At 44.0% G+C, this 21,334-nt stretch overlaps 1 protein-coding gene across 1 annotated transcript in view; it reads left to right on the top strand.

Moving 5' to 3' along the window:
* The first annotated feature begins 3,543 nt into the window (after nucleotides 1-3,543).
* Nucleotides 3,544-21,334, top strand: part of cbsa (cystathionine beta-synthase a) — a 44,124-nt gene continuing 26,333 nt past the window's right edge. Inside the window, exons 1-7 of the mRNA XM_060898754.1 lie at nucleotides 3,544-3,667; nucleotides 17,455-17,690; nucleotides 19,624-19,730; nucleotides 19,827-19,961; nucleotides 20,068-20,147; nucleotides 20,229-20,433; nucleotides 20,564-20,655. Coding sequence (XP_060754737.1) covers nucleotides 17,461-17,690; nucleotides 19,624-19,730; nucleotides 19,827-19,961; nucleotides 20,068-20,147; nucleotides 20,229-20,433; nucleotides 20,564-20,655 — 849 coding nt within the window. The 5' untranslated portion in view covers nucleotides 3,544-3,667; nucleotides 17,455-17,460. The remainder of the gene's footprint in view (nucleotides 3,668-17,454; nucleotides 17,691-19,623; nucleotides 19,731-19,826; nucleotides 19,962-20,067; nucleotides 20,148-20,228; nucleotides 20,434-20,563; nucleotides 20,656-21,334) is intronic.

The raw sequence follows: 21,334 nt of genomic DNA, 5'->3' as shown, positions 1-21,334 counted from the left end.
ACATGTACAAACCCCAGTTCCAAAAAAATTGGGATGCTGTGTAAACTAAATAAAAACAAAATGCGATAATTTGCAAATCATGGAAACCCTATATTTCATTGAAAATGGTACAAAGACTATATAAAATGTTGAAACAGAAATTGTTTTTTGAAAAATATGCTCATTTTGAATTTGATGTCAGCAGCATGTTTCGAAATGGTTGGGACGGGCATATTTACCACTGTGTTGCATCACGTCTATTTCACAACTCTGTAAATGTTTGGGATGTGAGGAGACCAATTGTTGTAGTTTTGAAGGAGAAATGTTGTCCCATTCTTGCCTGATATATAATTTCAGTTGCTCAACAGTTCAGGGTTTCCACTGTTATCTTTTGCGTTTCGTAATGTGCCAAATGTTTTGAATGGGAGACAGGTCTGGAGGCAGGCAGGCAGGCCAGTTTAGCACCCAGACACTCTTACTACAGAGCCATGCAGTTTTAATATGTACAGAAAGCGGTTTGGCATTGTCTTGCTGAAAGGAGGAAGGCCTTCCCTGAAAAAGATTTTGTCTGGATGGCAGCATATTGCTCTGAAACGTGTAAATATCACTCAGCAATAATGATGCCTTCCCATATGTACAAGCTACCCATGTCATGTGCACTAATGCATCCTTACACGATCACAGATGCCGGCTTTTGAACTGTACACTGATAACAAGACGGATGGTCCCTCTCTTCCTTAGCCTGGAGGATGTGGTGTCCATGATTTCTAAAAAGAAGTTTTACTTTTGATTCATCAGACCTCGGGACAATTTTCCACTTCGCCTAAGTCCATCATAAAAGAGCTCAGGCCCAGAGAAGGTGGCGGTGTTTCTGGATATTGTTTATATTTGGTTTTAACTTGCATTTGGGGCGGCATGGTGGTGTAGTGGTTAGCGCTGTCGCCTCACAGCAAGAAGGTCCGGGTTCGAGCCCCGGGGCCGGCGAGGGCCTTTCTGTGCGGAGTTTGCATGTTCTCCCCGTGTCCGCGTGGGTTTCCTCCGGGTGCTCCGGTTTCCCCCACAGTCCAAAGACATGCAGGTTAGGTTAACTGGTGACTCTAAATTGACCGTAGGTGTGAATGTGAGTGTGAATGGTTGTCTGTGTCTATGTGTCAGCCCTGTGATGACCTGGCGACTTGTCCAGGGTGTACCCCGCCTTTCGCCCGTAGTCAGCTGGGATAGGCTCCAGCTTGCCTGCAACCCTGTAGAAGGATAAAGCGGCTAGAGATGATGAGATGAGATGAGAACTTGCATTTGTGGGTGCAGTAATGAACTGTTTTCACAGACGATGGTTTTCTGAAGTGTTCCTGAGCCCATACAGTGATTTCCACTACAGACACGTGTCTGCTTTTCATGCAGTATCTCCTGAGGACCTGAAGATCACAGGCATCAAATGTCAGTTTTCAGCCTTGTCTCTTGCGTACAGAGATTTCTCCAGATTCTCTGAACCTTTTAATGATATTATGGACAATAGATGATGTGATCCCCAAATTCTTTGCAATTTAAAATTGAGGAACATGATTCTTAAATTGTTATGCTGTTTGCCCACACAATCTTTCACAGAGTGGTGAACCCCTCTGCATTGTTACTTCTGAGAGACTCCACCTCTCTGGGATGCTCTTTTTATACCCAAATCATGTTACTGACCTGTTGCCAATTAACCAAATCAGGTGGGTTTTTTTTTTAGCATTACACAACTTTTTCAGTCTTTTATTGCCTCTGTCCCAACTTTTCTGAAACATGTTGCTGACATCAAATCCAAAATGAGCATATCTTTTTTTTTAAAAACGATAAAGTTTCAGTTGCAACATTTGATATGTTGTCTTTGTACTATTTTCAGTGAAGTATAGGGTTTCCATGATTTGCAAATTATCACATAGTGGTTTTATTTACAGTTTACACAGCATCCCAACTTCTTTGGAACTGGGGTTGGACCATTCAATCAAATATTCAACTTCCAAAATTTCTGAATTCAAGAAATATGGTTCATAAAGACATGTCAGTTTGTATGAAAATGAGACAAGCTTCTGGGTTGCAGAATGTGTAAGGGATAATGTACAGTCAGCTGAACATTATTGTGAAATAAACCTCAATTGGGTGTGGTGCAGGATCACAACGTGACTGGATATGTGCTACAGATATCTGTAATTCAATTCTTAGTCAGAATGAACATTTCCACAATTATACCAACAAGGATATCCTTAATTGTAATTTCAGAGACCCACAGTGTCATTCTTCTAGGACAAACGGTGTCACTTTTGCCAGTCCTGTGTACTGGGCTTTCAATTTCAGAGACTCGGAACCGCATTTTTGCAGATATCCAGAATGTTAATTCAAGATATTAAAAATGTCATTGGGGCGGCACGGTGGTGTAGTGGTTAGCACTGTCGCCTCACAGCAAGAAGGTCCGGGTTCAAGCCCAGCAGCCGACGAGGGCCTTTCTATGTGGATGTTGAGTTTGCATGTTCTCCCCGTGTCTGCGTGGGTTTCCTCCGGGTGCTCCGGTTTCCCCCACAGTCCAAAGACATGCAGGTTAGGTTAAGTGGTGACTCTAAATTGGCCGTGAGTGTGAATGGTTGTCATGTGTCAGCCCTGTGATGACCTGGCGACTTGTCCAGGGTGTACCCCGCCTTTTGCCCATAGTCAGCTGGGATAGGCTCCAGCTTGCCTGCGACCCTGTAGGACAGGATAAAGCGGCTAGAGATAATGGATGGGGGCGGCACGGTGGTGTAGTGGTTAACACTGTCGCCTCACAGCAAGAAGGTCCGGGTTCGAGCCCCGTGGCTGGCGAAGGCCTTTCTGTGCGGAGTTTGCGTGTTCTCCCCGTGTCCGCATGGGTTTCCTCCGGGTGCTCCGGTTTCCCCCACAGTCCAAAGACATGCAGGTTAGGTTAACTGGTGACTCTAAATTGACCGTAGGTGTGAATGTGAGTGTGAATGGTTGTCTGTGTCTATGTGTCAGCCCTGTGATGACCTGGCGACTTGTCCAGGGTGTACCCCGCCTTTCGCCCGTAGTCAGCTGGGATAGGCTCCAGCTTGCCTGCGACCCTGTAGAACAGGATAAAGCGGCTACAGATAATGGTGGATGGATGGAAAAATGTTGTTGTGGATCTCTGGAACACATGAATGGCAAAAGTTGTCCTAGGAAGAAATGGATGTCTGTAATGTTCATTTTGAATCACAGATATCTGCAGTACATATACAATCCAGCTATTAAACGTTCAAACGGCTTGCCATGCTCGGTTCTATTAGTGGGGTTCTCATCTGTTTTTAGCTCCATGACTATGTGGGCGTGGCCTGGTCGTAATGTTACACGCCTTCATTTCAGCGAATCACAGCACAGCTAGAATGTTTTGCTGGAAAACAGTCAGGAAAAATTCATAAATTTAAAACTGACGCGGTTTGAATAGGCGGCGACAAAGATTTTAATTTACTACAAATATTTTTTTCTGGGTATTGTTTATAAAATGGCCAAAGTATTTTTTCTGGAACTTTGCTTCCGGTTTGAGCGCGTGACGTCACTGCCCGGCCCCCTTCCCTTTAAAAGTGAAGCCTGGTTTACTTTGTTCATTTGTGCTGAAACCTGAGCGACTGGTTTAATTTACAGTTTATTTTAATTCATAATCTGATTCTGAGCTCCGTCTGTAAAGGTAAAGCAGCTTCTTCTTCACTGATGGATTGAGAAAAATTAAATATGCAAAACATTACTGGAAATGAGATATTCAATATCATTGAATAAGAAAAGAAAAACATTTTAAGCTTAATATAATATATTGGCTGCATGTAATATTAATAACGATTTATTCCCTCGTGTTTTTGTTGCTATCCGGTTTGTTTTTTGTCATGGGTTGTATAAAATATTTCTAATACCAGGATGTACATCACAGACAATTTATATATAAATATAGTTTGTTGGTTATGCTGTAAGGGGAAAATTAGAGTATTGAAGCCTTTTAGCATGAGAGGTTAATTAGATTTTTGCTCTCGGGTCATAATGATGATGATGATGATGATGATAATAATAATAATAATAATAATAATAATAATAATAATAATAATAAATGTTCATTTATTGCACGTATCTGCGATCACTGAGCTGGTCTCATCTATATTCCCGGAAAAAAAAATCCTTTTATGAACTTATTTTGTTAGTTTGCCTTAATTAAACAGCGACAGTGTCAAAGGATTTACATATTTTAACGATTTCGTTGTTTCCTTGGAAGCAACATGGTGATTTTCCTTTTATTCCCGGGTCCTAAAGCCCTCCATTTATAGGCTGTAGGAATGTGCTTTGGTTATATGACCCCTGGGGGAGGGGGTTTGGGGGAATGGGGTTTGGGGGGCCCGAGTGCACGCAAACAGAGCTCCCGTGTTTGGCTCGTCCTAAGTATAGCGCAGCAGTTCGTCCATTTTGTTGTGAGAGGTGTTCAGCAAGATATAAAGTCTTGTTTCACTGAAACCCGGCGTGGTACATCTTTACATCCTGCCTCAAGTCTGTATGAGGGACACTCTTCAACACCTGAGCAACCAAATTAACTACATAGAGCAGAATCTGGCGGCACGGTGGTGTAGTGGTTAGCGCTGTTGCCTCACAGCAAGAAGGTCTGGGTTTGAGCCCCGTGGCCAGCAAGGGCCTTTCTGTGTGGAGTTTGCATGTTGTCCCCGTGTCCGCGTGGGTTTCCTCTGGGTGCTCCGGTTTCCCCCACAGTCCAAAGACATGCAGGTTAGGTTAACTGGTGACTCTAAATTGACCGTAGGTGTGAATGTGAGTGTGAATGGTTGTCTGTGTCTATGTGTCAGCCCTGTGATGACCTGGCGACTTGTCCAGGGTGTACCCTGCCTTTCGCCCGTAGTCAGCTGGGATAGGCTCCAGCTTGCCTGCGACCCTGTAGAACAGGATAAAGCGGCTACAGATAATGAGATGAGATGAGCAGAATCCCCTACTTTTATTATCCATCCATCCATTATCTCTAGCCGCTTATCCTGTTCTACAGGGTTGCAGGCAAGCTGGAGCCTATCCCAGCTGACTATGGGTGAGAGGTAGGGTACACCCTGGACAAGTCACCAGGTTATTGCAGGGCTGACACGTAGACACAAACAACCATTCACATTCACACCTACGGTCAATTTAGAGCCACCAATTAGCCTAACCTGCATGTCTTTGGACTGTGGGGGAAACCGGAGCACCCGGAGGAAACCTACACGGACACGGGGAAAACATGCAAACTCCACACAGAAAGGGCTAGGCTCGAACCCAGGACTTTCTTGCTATGAGGCAACAGTGCTAACCACTACATCACCGTGCTGCCTACTTTATTAAGTCACAAGCTTCCTAAATACAGACAACATATCAAGTGTCCCAGTAGGGGAAGAAACAATCTCCACCACTACTGTACTAAGAGATGCATACCGCTCTGTTTATCCCCCAAGCAACTTCCTACATGCTTCTCACTTACAACCAGGAACTACAATCTGCTAAGCTGGTAGATATAGAAATTGAGTAGTACGGCAAAGCTGGAGCTACAGGACTGATTTGACCACACTGACTGGAGTGACTTCAGCTCCTAGACACCGTATAGAATAGAATGCCTTTATTGTCACTATACACATGCACAATGAGATTAAAGCATCTCCAATAACAGTGCAAAACTGCGTGTAGAGTGAGAGAGAGGAAGGAGTGTGTCAGGGGGGTAAGGTGCACAGTCCTGAGGTGTATGTGTTGTGTTACACATTATGGAGTGAGGTATTAATCATTGCACATATATAAATTATTGCACAAAGAGAGTCACATTATAAATTATTGCACTAGATTTAGTCAAGTCAACTTTATTGTCAAATATGCTATACATGCTCGACATACAGCACAGATGAAATATCAGTCCTCTCTGACCCACGGTGCAAACAGGCAATGCAATAAATAAAAATAGAATACTTGGGAAAAAAAAACAATATAAACAGTATAAACACTCTAGATAGGAACTAGACATAGACTAAACACTCAAACAATATAAATAAACAGTATAAACACTAGATAAGAACAAGACATAGACTAAACATTCAGACAATATAAACAGTATAAACACACTAGATATGAACTAGACGTAGACTAAACACTCATACACACACACGCGCACACACAAATTGGTTCAAATAACCAAACAGTCAAGGGCACTTGAGGTATAGCAGGTAAACATGAAACAAGCAGTATAAGTATTTACATTATAAAATAAAATATTTCACATTTATGAAGTATTGTAAGGTAGGTGCACAGTCCTGAGGTGTTGTGTGTAAGGTGCACAGTCCTGAGGTGAATGTGTTGCGTTTCACATTATGGAGTGAGGTATTGCACAGAGAGAGTCACCTTATAAAGTACTGCACATTATAAATTATTGCATGAGGAGAGTCACATAGTAAAAATAAATAGACTATAAAGTCAGAGCATATCCAAGTTCAGGGCTGTTATGGCTTTTGGAAAGAAGCTGTTTTTGAATCGGTTTGTCTTTGTCCTGATGCACCTGTAGCGCCTCCCTGAGGGCAACAGGTTGAACAGATCAAAGCAAGGGAGTAATTTTGAATTTGACATTGGTGGGGGGGGCGGCACGGTGGTGTAGTGGTTAGCGCTGTCGCCTCACAGCAAGAAGGTCCTGGGTTCGAGCCCCGGGGCCGGCGAGGGCCCTTCTGTGTGGAGTTTGCATGTTCTCCCCGTGTCCGCGTGGGTTTCCTCTGGGTGCTCCGGTTTCCCCCACAGTCCAAAGACATGCAGGTTAGGTTAACTGGTGACTCTAAATTGACCGTAGGTGTGAACGTGAGTGTGAATGGTTGTCTGTGTCAGCCCTGTGATGACCTGGCGACTTGTCCAGGGTGTACCCCGCCTTTCGCCCGTAGTCAGCTGGGATAGGCTCCAGCTTGCCTGCGACCCTGTAGAAGGATAAAGCGGCTAGAGATGAATGAGATGAGATGTCTCTTTGTTGCCTGTTTCTGTGTTCGTAACGTGTTATGATTTTCACTGCAGATGTGCTTGTGACTTCTATGTTCATGCTGCAGTTACCAATATTTGTCTGTAGGTGGCAGTAAAGGACCATGGATTTGTTGTATCTAGCCTAGCCTAGTAGTAGTAGAAAGAGTTCTCTGTAAAACGGTGAACGCAGCAGACTCAGCAGCTGTCACGCTGTTGATTCTGAAATGCAAGTCGCACATCTGCATGGCCATGCAGTAGCCTACATCTGACTACTTACATTATGTAAAACCATTAGGTCTATAAATTTAACATTCATTCATTGAGGATATTATCTAAAACCAAGTTACATTGCTCCAGCATTCCTTTTCTCTGCAGCTATGCAGTAGCCTAGCTCTGATGCGTCCTGTCACGTTGCTAAACTTGCCAAAGGAGCTGCAGCAATACTTTTATGAAGGGTTTCCATACATCAAAAGGATTTTGTTGAGTTTTTAAAGCTCGACGGAAACCCTGCACTTACATTCTTGACTTTGAAGAAGAATGAACGAATGTCTCGTTTGTTGGGAGGGGGCCGTCATCCATGATACTCAAGTCAGCATGCGAGTCGTAGGGCAAGCATGCATGGACATCGAAGTCCAGCTTAATTTGTAGGCTGATGAAGAGTGGGGGGTGCATGGGGTAGGTCAGGTGTGTATGTGTGAGATACGGGGGGTTGATGGGCGGGTAGTCACGGTTGCTGTGGGAAGTGTGCTGCTTTTACAGCAGATGGAGTGACAGCTGGGATAGCCAACCATGTAAGTTAGCGAGAAACAGGTAGCTAATCAGAGAATGTATATCTACGTTAGAGGGGGGATTATTAGCAGTGTCATACATTTTAACCCTTTGTGTGCCATATAATCATTGCTCAGGTTAGGACATCGGTTTTATTGATCGTGATTACACAGTAGCAGCTGAATATTGGTAGGGACACGTCCCTAGCGTCCCTAACCAAAATTACGCCCTAGGATCAAAGCCAGGGTGGGAGCTGTCCTTGATAATGTTTTTAGCTCTGCTAAGGCAGCGGGAGGTGTAAATGTCCATCAGGGAGAGGAGAGGGCAGCCAATTATCTTCTGTGCTGCCTTAACTACCCTCTGGAGTCTCTCCCTGTCTACAGCAGTGCAGCTGCCATACCATACTGTAATACAGTACGTCAGCAGGCTCTCGATGGATGAGTGGTAGAAGGTCAGCAGCAGGTTGGAGTTTAGGTTGTACTTCCTGAGGACTCTCAGGAAGTGTAGCTGCTGCTGAGCCTTCTTAATAACTGCTGTGATGTTTACTGACCAGGAAATGTCGGTGGAGATGAGGACGCCGAGAAACCGGAAGGTGTGGACCCCCTCCACATACACATTGTTGATGTAGAGGGGGGCTAGGTCGGTACTGTGCTTCCTGAAGTCAACAATGAGCTCTTTGGTTTTCTTGGTGTTCAGAGCGAGGTTATTTTCTGAACACCAGGCTGCCAACTTCAGGACTTCCTCTCTGTAGGCTGCCTCGTCTCCCTTTTGAGATGAGTCCGACCACTGTGGTGTCGTCATCAAACTTGACGACGAGGTTGTTGTTGTGGGTCGAACTACAGTCGTGGGTGTAGAGGCAGTACAGGAGGGGGCTCAGCACACAACCCTGTGGAGAGCCGGTGTTCAATGTGCGGGTGGAGGAGAAGTGGGGGCCAAGTCTCACAGTCTGGGGCCGGTTAGTAAGAAAGTCCTTTAACCAGGCACATGTGAGAGGGGGGAGGCCGAGAGTGTCCAGTTTTCTAATAAGGATGTCCGGGATTATTGTATTAAAAGCTGAACTGTAATCCACAAAGAGTATGCGGACATAGCTCTGCTGCTGCTCCAGGTGATTTAGCGCAGAGTGGAGAGCTACGGTGATGGCGTCCTCTGTGGATCTGTTTGTGCGATATGCGAACTGGTAGGGGTCGAAGTCTGGGGGGAGGTGGTCCTTGATGTGCTGAAGAACTAGTCTCTCAAAGCACTTCATAATTACCGGGGTGAGGGCCACAGGACGGTAATCATTCAGGCTGGTGACAGGAGACTTCTTCGGTACTGGGATTATTGTTGCAGATTTTAGGCAGGGTGGGATGACTGCCTGAGCCAGGGAGAGGTTAAAGATCCTGGTGAAGGTAGGGGTGAGCTGGTGGGCGCACGCTCTGAGCACCTTACCAGGTACACCATCTGGGCCGGCAGCTTTCTTGGGGTTCGCTGCCAGGAGCACCCGTCTGACATCGTGCTCCTGTACAGTGAAAGGAGTGGTGTGGGAACTGTGTGGTGGTGGGGGCAGGGCAGGAGCAGATGAGTGCTGCCGAGATGTTTCAAAGTGAGCAAAGAAGCGATTTAGCTCCTCTGCTAGCGGCGCTCTCCTGTTGGCGCATCACAGTCTCTGAAGTTTATGTCTTGAATGCCCTGCCACACCTCCCGTGTGTTGTTGCTGGACAGGTCGGATTCTATGCGCAGCCTGTGGTCCGCCTTGGCTTTAATTATTCCTCTTTTCAGATCAGCTCGAGCAGCTCTGTACAGAGCTCTATCACCTGACCTGAAGGCAGCATCGCGAGCCCTGAGGAGTGAGCGGACCTGGCTGGTCATCCAGGGTTTCTGGTTTGGGAAGACCCAGATGTTTTTATCCACCGTCACATTCCCGATGCAGAACTTGATATAGTCCAGCACCGTTCCTGTGAATGTCTCCAGCTCCTGGTGTTCAAATAAGTCCCAATCTGTCTGTTTAAAGCAGTCCTGTAGTTTGGAGAGTGCATTGTCAGGCCAGGTTGTGATAGTCCTTGTGGTGGGCCTGGCTCTGCGTCTGAGGGGGGGTGTAGGCTGGGGAGAGCAGGAGGGAAAGATGGTCTGACTGGCCGATGTGGGGGAGGGGTATGGCTTTGTACACATGCTTGATGTTGGAGTAAACATGATCCAGAGTGTTCTCCCCTCTAGTAGAACACTTAACATGTTGGTAAAACTTCAGCAGTACAGTCTTCAAGTTGGCCTTATTAAAGTCTCCTGCTATTATGTGAACACCGTCAGGGTGGGCCCGTTGCTGTTTGTTAACGGTGTTCAGCAGGAGAGAGAGCGCTGTGTTTACACTGGCATCAGATGGAATGTACACAGCTGTGACAATCACCACAGTTAGCTCTCTCGGTAGAAAAAAAGGCCAGCATCTTACAGACATGTACTCGAGGTCTGGGGAGCAGTGTTTATCTATAATTGTTCCGTTGTTACACCAATTGTCATGCACGTAAATACAGAGCCCCCCTCCTCTACTCTTACCGGAGTTCTCATTTCTATCCCAGCGGAGCAGAGTGCGGCCTGCTAGCTGCAAGCTAGCGTCGGGTATTTCCAGATGAAGCCAGGTTTCTGTGATAAGTAAACACAGCAGTCCCGAACATAGCAATTTCCAGCGAGTTGTAATTCCAGATCATCCGTTTTATGTACCAGGGATCTAGCATTGGAGAGATACAGGCTCGGTAGAGGTGGCTTGTGTGGTTGTTTTCTTAGCCTTAGCATAGCACCGGACCTGCGGCCCCGCTTCTGCTTCCTCTCCGTCCTCATCAATTAATTTTTGAGGATATGTGTGTCCAGTAGGTCATGCAAGAAATTCAACAAGTGATGGCTCACTGCAAAGCTGAATGAGGCAGAAATGTAGATCCTGTCGAGGAACAGCTTGGGCCCTGTCCACACGGCAACAGATTCAGGTGAATCCGATACAATTGTTTATCGTTTAGGCCTGGCATCCACACGGCACCGGCGTTTTGGGGCACCCAAAACGCAATCTTTTGAGAACGGGTTCCAGAGTGGAAAGATTTGGCAATGTTGCCGTTGCGAAGTCGTCTGGATGAGTAGAATGGATTTGTTTACGATGACATCACAACCACATGACTGTCAGTGCTTCACCAGGTAGAAGTGTAACGAAATCGATGCGAGTTGTCAACAAATCCTATAACTTGGTTCATGAAACGCGCTTACAAAATATTTTCACTGTGAATATTTATTGTGTAATGGTGCAAAGTGAGAGAGAGAGAGAGAAAATAGCCCTTAGGGCAGAGTCAATCCCGCCAGCAAAAATAGGGAAAAAAGGAGCGATCTCACCTCTTCAGATATTGGTTTAAGTCCTACAATACATTCCTCAAAAAGGGCGTAGAAGAACAAATTAATCCATCAACGTGTAGCATTCAATTTATTCCGGACCATTAAAGACGCCGCCTTCCGCGTAGAATCATACGTCATCCTTGCCGCCATATTGGATAGGTCAAAGCGGAGAATAAAGATGCCTCATTCATGTGCTGCGTTTAACTGTACCAACAGGTTTACCGTCCAAACGAGATCACATGGGATTACCTTTCACAGGTGAGACTGGAAAAATACTTTTTCATTGTATTTGTTCATTATAATGTAATTTTACGCGCAGATTTTTCTGACTTTGTGGCTAATATGAAGTCTCGCACATAATAGTTTATGCGCATGCGTCCTTACTACTTCTATTGTTCTGGTGTCTCCGAAGGGACCGTCTTACAGCGCCCCTAGAGGTGTGGCATGTGTATTGCATCGTTTTCAGCAAGCGTTGCGTTGCCATATGTACCTGATATTTTACTGATTGTTGCCCATGTGGACGCGATATATATAATTTTTTTTTTTTTTTTTTTTTAAATAACATCTCGTTGTCGTGTGGATGTAGCCTTAGTAGCTAAAAAGAACAAATCCAAAGTTACAAAGCCATTTATCATCCAATGGCTATGAGGCCATTTGGAAAGTCCTTCAAGATGTAAGCGGTGTTGCTCACTCTTTTCAGGGGAAAGTAGCTAAAGCAAGCTCAAGATGCCACTAGGTGAGGTCACAGATTAATTTGCATTTTAAATATCCATCATTATCAATGGCATATTGCAAATAAGGTTACATGAAGAAGGAATGTTCTCTTTTGAATATAATGGAACTTTCGCAAAATATAAAATATATTATTTATTTCTTAAATAATTTTATTTAATATAGAAAGGAGTCATGTTTGGGCGGCACGGTGGTGTAGTGGTTAGCGCTGTCACCTCACAGCAAGAAGGTCCTGGGTTCGAGCCCCGGGGCCGGCGAGGGCCTTTCTGTGTGGAGTTTGCATGTTCTCCCCGTGTCCGCGTGGGTTTCCTCCGGGTGCTCCGGTTTCCCCCACAGTCCAAAGACATGCAGGTTAGGTTAACTGGTGACTCTAAATTGAGCGTAGGTGTGAATGTGAGTGTGAATGGTTGTCTGTGTCTATGTGTCAGCCCTGTGATGACCTGGCGACTTGTCCAGGGTGTACCCCGCCTTTCGCCCGTAGTCAGCTGGGATAGGCTCCAGCTTGCCTGCGACCCTGTAGAAGGATAAAGCGGCTAGAGATAATGAGATGAGATGAGGAGTCATGTTTGGTCATGGCACCATGAACAAAACTTTTACAGGATACCAAACGTTCTCTCAAAAATGTTGATAAAAAGAAGCAGTGATGGTAACCAGCCATGAAAGAAAATATTTACTCACTTTTTTTTCATAGTTCCAGCCATCCATCTGTTATCTATACTACTTATTTGTCAGGTTGGCAGGGGAAGCTGGAGCCAATCCCAGCTGATTTCAGGTGAGTGGTGTAGTTCACCCTGGGCAGGTTGCCAGCCTATCAAGTTTAACACGGAGGTAAAACTGTGGGCAATTTAGAGTAGTCAGTTGATCTAATTCACTTGTCTTTGGACTGTGGGAGGAAACTGGAGCACCTGGAGGAAACCCCTGCAGGTACGAGGAGAACGTGTAAACTCCACACAGAAAGGCCCCAATCAGCTGTGAGATTTAAACTCAGAACCTGCTTGCTGTGAGGTGACTGTGCCAAGTACAGTACTGCACCACTGTGGTGCTTTTAGTACATTTAAAATGTAGTAATAATAATAATATTATCTCATCTCTAGCCGCTTTATCATTATTATTATTATTATTATTATTATTATTATTATTATTAATAATAATAAATTTAAAAAAAAGCGAGAGGGAGAGATGAGGGTGGGGAAAACATTGATCAGTGATTGGTCGTGGGGTGACCGTGGTTATCAGTGATTGGTTGGAAGCACAACACAGTCAGGTGTTACACGCTGATGGTGAGTCGGCTGAACCTGCTTTCTAAACTTGTATAACAGTGGCTGTGATGTGGGCTGGAGAGTGGTATCGAATTCAAGATGGTCACCAATGTGTGCTGAAAATGTCGATAGACTTGTTGCAAGGCTCTTTTTTTTTTTTTTTTAATTAACGTTGCTAAAGGGGTCTAAAGTCACCAAACACAGAAATGAAGTCTCTAAGTTGGCAACACTGCACCAAAAGAGACTTAACACTCCGTTGGACATGAACAACTAGGGTTGCCACCCGTCCTGTAAAATACGGAATCGTCCTGTATTTGGCAATTAAATCTTGTGTCCCGTATTGAACCGATACGGGACGCGATTTGTTCCGTATTTTCATAAATGTCCAATACACATGTCTGTCTCACACATATCAACACTAAATCTAACAATAATGAATAAAATAAAACAGGAAATACTCCGTTGCGGGATCTACCCAGGACACAAACCCCTTCCCTCTGTGTCACACTCTGTGCGTCTGTGCCTGGCTGCCTGCGTCACTGCGTGTGGCGCTGTCACGGTTGCCTAGAGACAGACAACACACACCGGCGCTGCTCAAAAAACCCGGGCCTTTTAAAAATGTCTGCTGCACCCGGGACTCCATCACGTCCTCGAAAGCGTAAACGCTTACAAAAATACAGACGTGAGTGGGAAGAGGCACATCCTCGGCTGGTCAGCATGAGTGGAGACGACTACAGAGCAAACTGTAAAGTCTGTTGGCGAGTGTTTTCAGTGGCATACGGTATATTATAATAGTAACAAATACATACATTTCCTAGATTAAAAATTTTATTTTATTAGTGTGTTATATTAGCTTTCTTGATCACCCCTTTACTAAAAACACCTACAAAATAAAACATACCACTGCTGCGGGCACCCCACCCCATGGAAGTCGTGCCCGTGGTGGTCATGGCCCCAAGGAGCCATGGTGGGCATCCCTTATTTTCATTTCTGAATGGTGGCAACCCTATGAACAACTGAACGATGACCTAAATGAGTTACACTGTAGCTATATATTAAAAATTCAGGTATGCTCATCTGGTTCTCTCTCATTTAACAGAGCCACTATCATGCCAACAAGGGTGTTGAGGGTGCTGTTAATCATTAATCAACACCTTCCGAGTCGATCATTTCAGTGCTGTGGTGTGTCTATATTACTGTGATCAACACTCATTCTCTGTAAAAACAAAAATGATTTGGGTGCAGTGTCATGGTGTATGCCCCATATATGCTGGTTAAAATTACAACCCCAATATAAAACGCCTTCCCATGTCTTTGTATACCAACACCAAAAAGGAAAAAAAAAAAAACTTCCCTTACAGGATTAAACACTACAGACCTGTCACTTTGACATCTGTAGTGATAAAGTCCTCTGAGAGACTGGTGTTGGTCCAACTGAAGGACATCACAGGCTCTCTCCATTTCATTGACCGAGCAAACAGGTCAATGGACAATGCAGTCAACATGAAGGTGCAATTCACGCTGCAACACCGTGACCACCCGAAGAGCCGATGCTAGGGTCCTGTGTTCAACACTATCATCTCTGACTTCCTCCCCTGTAAACTCGCTCAGATCAGAGTTCCAGTCTCCTCCACTTGCCAGTGGATCACCAACTTCCTGACTGGAAAAATTAACGTCCAGCATCCACACACTCGGCACTAATGCGCCAATTCTTTGGAAGAGTCTCAGAAATTTAGCTGTTATGGGATGTCCTAAAAAAGACTTAAGATTCTGTTAGCTGGTTAAATTCTAGAGTATAAAATGTCATTTTATTTTCTCAGGTAATTGAGCAGATCACTCATGGTGATCCTGAAAGTACAGATACGAAGGACGTTATAGCAAATCTTTCGGTTCTATTGCATTCAGGTTAACTACATGTCACCCAGTTTCAAAATGTTGTTAATAGTTTTATTAGCATGCACTTGGTATCGCTGCTTGCACTGTCCTTCAGCCTGCGTATTTGCTTTGGGTCTCGATCAAGGCCAGCAGTGACGTATCTGTCAATCCACAGTGTAAACCTTTTAAAGCTTCTGTTTTGAAAGACTAGGTTATGCAAGGTGTTTTTGCCATGACGCTACCCACAAATGTACACGGCATGTCAGTAACTGGATGAATATTCTGACACTTTGCCTTGAAATTTCATTATGTTTGCGATGTCTTTTGGTGTATATTGAGTTAGAGATACCATGAAGTGCGACAATACTTGGTTTTTCAAGATAGTCACTCAATGATGGCAGACAAAAAAAAAAAGCATTAGCTGTGCTTTTAACCTTAAAGGAAACGGGCATTCTGAAACATATGAAAGTATCCATGTTGAAATAAATATGATGTGCTAAGTGATCCTGGATCATTGTTTGTGCTGTATTTTCATTATTCCTGTCAGAAATTAGTAATTATCTGTCACAGGGCTACTTTACTAGCACATTAACAATAGGAGGAGGGGGACATTAACCATTTTAGCAGAAATAATGGACAGGTTTGCTGTTAACTCCTAAAAAGAAAATGGCAAGAGCGTCCTTTCTCGCTCATCATTTTCAAGGTGATATTCAGTACCATATTAACGTGAAATCCAATGCTACAGCAAACCCTGAACTCCAAGTTACCAAAAAAAAAAAAAAACACTGAAATTATACATAGCAGCTGCACTTCAGTTTAAAACTTTTTTTTTTTTTTAAATAATCCAAACATAAACACTCGTACTTAAGGATTAGAGCTACATTCATACTGCCCCACTGACTCTGAAAATGGGCCCTGGTGTGTGTTATTTCTAAGAAGATGGAGGCATGCTGGACAAAGTGAGATGTTTTCTCAAGGTTGTCTAAACAATATCTGTGTGCTGCTCGCAACACATTACTTCTGGCTCACTTCCAGTGCGGTCACAAGCCAATGAAGATACAACAAAATTAAGCACATACAGCATTATCATGGATGATTTAAATATAACATCCGTTCCCCTCGGTTTAATGCGGAAAGTAATGGATTGATTCGGTAGCCAGAGACACTGATGTGTTGAGCTTGCCTTCTGGTCAGTTCATGTCAGGGCAGTCAAGTGAGAGGTGTTTTCTCAGAGCTGGGTTCAGGGAGTTAAGTTTGCACAGCTGTAACTGTGCATTAAGTACAGATCATTTCCATTCACCCAGTTTCCATTCAGTACCTTTTATCCCAGCCAAAGCAAGGATTAAGAAGTTTCACCAGTCACTGATTTAATTCTCTGCCTGTCGAGTAGATTTGTGCCAAGGTGTATGGTTAAGTAAAAATTCATAATACTAAAATTCTCTCCTTGTTGGATTTAATTGATTATCCAGTCTGGTAAAAAGTTAAAACACACTCATTTAAAAAAAGTTAATAATTAATGGAAAAGAGGAAAAAAATAAATCTCATCTCATTATCTCTAGCTGCTTTATCCTGTTCTACAGGGTTGCAGGCAAGCTGGAGCCTATCCCAGCTGACTATGGGCGAAAGGCGGGGTACACCCTGGACAAGTCGCCAGGTCATCACAGGGCTGACACATAGACGCAGACAACCATTCACACTCACACCTACGGTCAATTTAGAGTCACCGGTTAACCTAACCTGCATGTCTTTTGGACTGTGGGGGAAACCGGAGCACCCAGAGGAAACGGGGAGAACATACAAACTCCGCACAGAAAGGCCCTCGCCGGCTACGGGGCTCGAACCCGGACCTTCTTGCTGTGAGGCGACAGCGCTAACCACTACACCACCGTGCTGCCCGAAAAAATAAATCATGTAAGCAAAATGTTAAAATGTTATTGCTAATTTTTATTTATTTTTATCAGAGGCGTCCTCTAAGAGTGACCAGTTTTTCCACTCTAAACCTGGTTGCACAAGTCAATATACTGTGACTTAAAACTGGGGAAAGGACGCGATGTAAAATTATGCTGAAGTATTGGAAGGACATGAGTTGGTGTCTGGCGGCACGGTGGTGTAGTGGTTAGCGCTGTCGCCTCACAGCAAGAAGGTCCGGGTTCGAGCCCCGTGGCCGGCAAGGGCCTTTCTGTGCGGAGTTTGCATGTTCTCCCCGTGTCCACGTGGGTTTCCTCCGGGTGCTCCGGTTTCCCCCACAGTCCAAAGACATGCAGGTAGAACAGGATAAAGCGGCTAGAGATAATGAGATGAGTTGGTGTCTCCATTGTTTCCAAGCTTAGAGTGCAATATTTCTGAGGCCAGAGTGACTAATGTAATTAGTAATCACAGGCTGGCCCATGTTGTTGTTGTTTGTTTTTTTTTGTTTTTTTTTAAACAAAGTTCAGTTTTCTGTAGCATCTTTTGGTCTATAGATTCAGAGGACCTGACTTCACCTTCTTGTCTTCTGCAGTGAATCATGCCCTCAGTGCCTTCCACTCAAGAGAATGAGATCTCCAGTCCTGCCTGCCCCTTTGCTGGAAAAAAGACCAACAGCAACTCCACTATTAGTGATGTACTGTTCCAGACAAATGGGAGCGAAAGCCCTGAGAATGACATTGAGAAATGGATCCGTCCTGACCTTCCCAGCAAGTGCACGTGGAGGCTAGGAGCACCACGTACTGATTCCCCACACGTTCATTCACACAGGTGAGCAACGTTTCAGATTCCTACCTCAGTTCAGTAGCTAACAGCTGTAGAGTTGTAAGGAAGTTTGTAAGAAGCCAACTGAAGAGGTTTGAACTGTATAAATGAATTTGATGCAATGATTCATAAAAGGAAAATTAACCCTTTTTTGTTTTGTTAAAGATGTGTTTAAAAAAAAACAGGGGGGTTGATGTGGACTCACCAGTAGTGGCTTTGCACCAAAGTACTAGTATGAGGTTTTTTTTTTTTTTTTTTTTTTTTGGGGGGGGTTCACAAAGTCCAACAATAGTGTGTGTAATTTTAAATTGGATACGTGCACTGGAAATATATTTAAAATAACTAAACCAAGTGTCTGAATAGTTGGCTCCTCTTCTTGTAATTGATTTAATATAGTGGTTATTAATCAACTAGCTTATTTTTTTTCATTTCTCAGAACTCTTGCACAACATGTATCAAAAGGCTGCAGGTCAACTACATTTGTAAATCTCATCTCATTATCTCTATCTGCTTTATCCTTCTACAGGGTCGCAGGCAAGCTGGAGCCTATCCCAGCTGACTACGGGCGAAAGGCGGGGTACACCCTGGACAAGTCGCCAGGTCATCACAGGGCTGACACATAGACACAGACAACCATTCACACTCACATTCACACCTACGGTCAATTTAGAGTCACCAGTTAACCTAACCTGCATGTCTTTGGACTGTGGGGGAAACCGGAGCACCCGGAGGAAACCCACGTGGACACGGGGAGAACATGCAAACTCCACACAGAAAGGCCCTCGCCGGCCACAGGGCTCAAACCCGGACCTTCTTGCTGTGAGGCGACAGCGCTAACCACTACACCACCGTGCTGCCCCATTTTAAATCTGTAGTTTGTAATTTCTTAGACGCTACCTAGGTGGAGAGTCTGTAAGGCTTCCCTTTAACTTCCCTTTTTATGCCTCCGCCACCGTAAGGTGCAGGAGGCATTATGTTTTCGGGTTGTCCGTGCGTCTATCCGTCCCGCAACCTTGTGAACGCGATATCTCAAAGGCTAATGAAAGGAATTTTACCAAACTTTCACCATTTATGCGCTTTGGGACAAACATGAACTGATTAGATTTTGAGATCAAAAGGTCAAGGTCACTGTGAGGTCAAGTGTCTGTCCGAAAACCTTGTGAACACAGTGTCTCCAAGGCTAATACAAGTAATTTCACCAGGTCAAGATTACTGTGAGGTCAAATGTCCATCCCCAAATCACAACTTACTAAGGCGTGTAGTCTACCGAGCGGAGGCATCCCCATCGACGCCGTTGGCGTCGAGTTCTATCTAGTTTTTTCCTTTTTTCTTTTTTTTTCTTTCTATAACTCATGAGTCAACAGCACCTTCAATTTCGTTGTACCTTTGGAAAAGTGACAATGACAGACTTGTCTTGTCTCCCAACTCGACTCACGCTTTTCTGTTCAAAATACAAGTATTTTTCTTTAGCTGGAAAAAAATGGAAAGCTGAACAGCGGGAACACTGCATCCTGTTGCCTGCCTATTTTGCAAATCAGTTTTTCCTCAAGCAGCTTGCATTAGGTGGTTTTAGACACAATAAACCAGTTTTTATAAATTACAAATCATACCTTTTTTTTTTTTTTTTTTTTTTAATATTCTGTTATTGCTTTCCCATTACTGTTTCCATTTATGTTGACTTGGTCGAACTTATTGAACCAGATGGAAAAATCTCCGGCTTGGTTTTCATTGTTATTTAGCTATGAATTAACTTAAGTTTCTGCATGTTTCAACTAGCCAGTTGTTTGGCTTGAAGACTCTCAGACTAAAATGTATGATTGTTTTTGTTTGACGTCATAGTGTACCAGTAAGGTCCTTATTTTTGTTTTGCCATAATATGCCTTTACGCAATACAGTTATTTATTTATTTTATCAACTTTATTTTTTTAACCATTTAAAGGAAAGCTTCTCCGAGCATCTTACCCAACATCCTCACAAAAATTGGGGACACACCAATGGTGCACATCAACAAGATCAACAAGACCTTTGGACTCAAGTGTGAGCTGTGTGAGTAGGAAGTCAAGATGACCTGCTGTAAAATGACCCATTTTAACGTTTAATCAGTTCAGATTTTTTTAGATGCGTGTTTGTGTGTGCATGTAGTGGCAAAGTGTGAGTTTTTCAATGCCGGCGGCAGTGTTAAGGACCGGATCAGTCTGCGCATGGTTGAGGATGCAGAGAGCGCAGGCATCCTCAAACCTGGAGATACGATCATAGAGCCTACTTCTGGAAACACTGGTAATCACTGCATGCACGTGTAGATCTGGTAACTGCTGAAATTATAAAATGCAGGACCGTTTCATTATTTTGGTAATTTGACTCGTGCACCCTGTGTCTGTGTCAGGTATTGGCCTTGCTCTGGCTGCTGCTGTAAAGGGCTACCGCTGCATCATCGTCATGCCTGAAAAAATGAGTATGGAAAAGGTACAGCTGTCTACAGATGTCTAATAGTTTGATATGAAGTGTTGAAGACACACATAAGAAAAATGAACGTTTTGTGTTTAGGTGGACGTGTTGAGAGCTCTGGGTGCAGAGATAGTCCGCACACCTACCAGCGCCCGTTTTGATTCCCCAGAGTCCCATGTGGGTGTGGCTTGGCGTCTGAAGAACGAAATCCCCAATTCTCACATTCTGGACCAGTACCGCAATCCCAGCAACCCCCTGGCTCACTATGACACCACAGCTGAGGAAATCCTAGAGCAGTGTGATGGTCTGTGTCACTTTCCTATACCAAGCCATGTTTGCATTTATGCTGACCTGTAGCCATGGCAACTTGAATAGCTTAAATGCTGATTACCTTGTGTTAAATGCGCTTCTAAGATCTCTGTCTCTTTGCGTAGGAAAAGTGGACATGCTAGTAGCAGGAGCTGGCACTGGGGGCACCATCACTGGTGTAGCTCGCAAGCTGAAGGAGAAATGCCCCAACGTTAAGGTGAATCTGGTGACTCAAGGTTTTAGGAGTGTTGTAGAACGCTTCCTTTTTTCTTTTTTTTTTTAATGTTTGCAATTATATAATGCATACGGTCAGATGTGGTGTGTGGGTTGTTTTGTTTAAAAGACATTTTTATTATTAGCTCACCAGCCATAGGCGATGAACTATTGCCATCACACGCTGTCCAGCGTCCATCTGTCCACAATTCACAAAAATTGCTGCTTCTCCCTGACTTTTCAATGGATTTTGATTCTGATCGGATCTTCCAAACAAAACAATCAGTCTGCACAAAATTAATAAAAAAAAATCACAAAAACCAGGGAGTAACAAGTTGCTAACGAACGCTCAGGAAAATCACTATGCCTCCCTGAGTTTTCAATGGATTTTGATTGGTTTTGTTTTGAGGATCAAATTGTTCCAGTTTGTCTCATGAGAGCAACTTGGCTAATTATAAAGAAGTCTGGTTTCTCATGGTACGGCCGTGTGAGCTACTGCATCGTTGATGCTCTGGGTTCAAATTTATACGTTGTTTCTACATAAGCTGTACATAGCTGTTAAGATTTCTGTTCAAACAACTGGTATTTAGTTTTTTGTTTAAGATTTTTTGGGGGGGCTTTTTTCCACCTTTATTATTGGATAGGACAGTGTAGAGACAGGAAATGAGTGGGGGAGGGATCGG

This window comes from Neoarius graeffei, chromosome 18 (assembly GCF_027579695.1).
Source record: "Neoarius graeffei isolate fNeoGra1 chromosome 18, fNeoGra1.pri, whole genome shotgun sequence".
NCBI lineage: Eukaryota > Metazoa > Chordata > Actinopteri > Siluriformes > Ariidae > Neoarius > Neoarius graeffei.
Note: the sequence above shows the minus strand (reverse complement) of the source record. Positions and strands in the feature narration are given on the sequence as shown.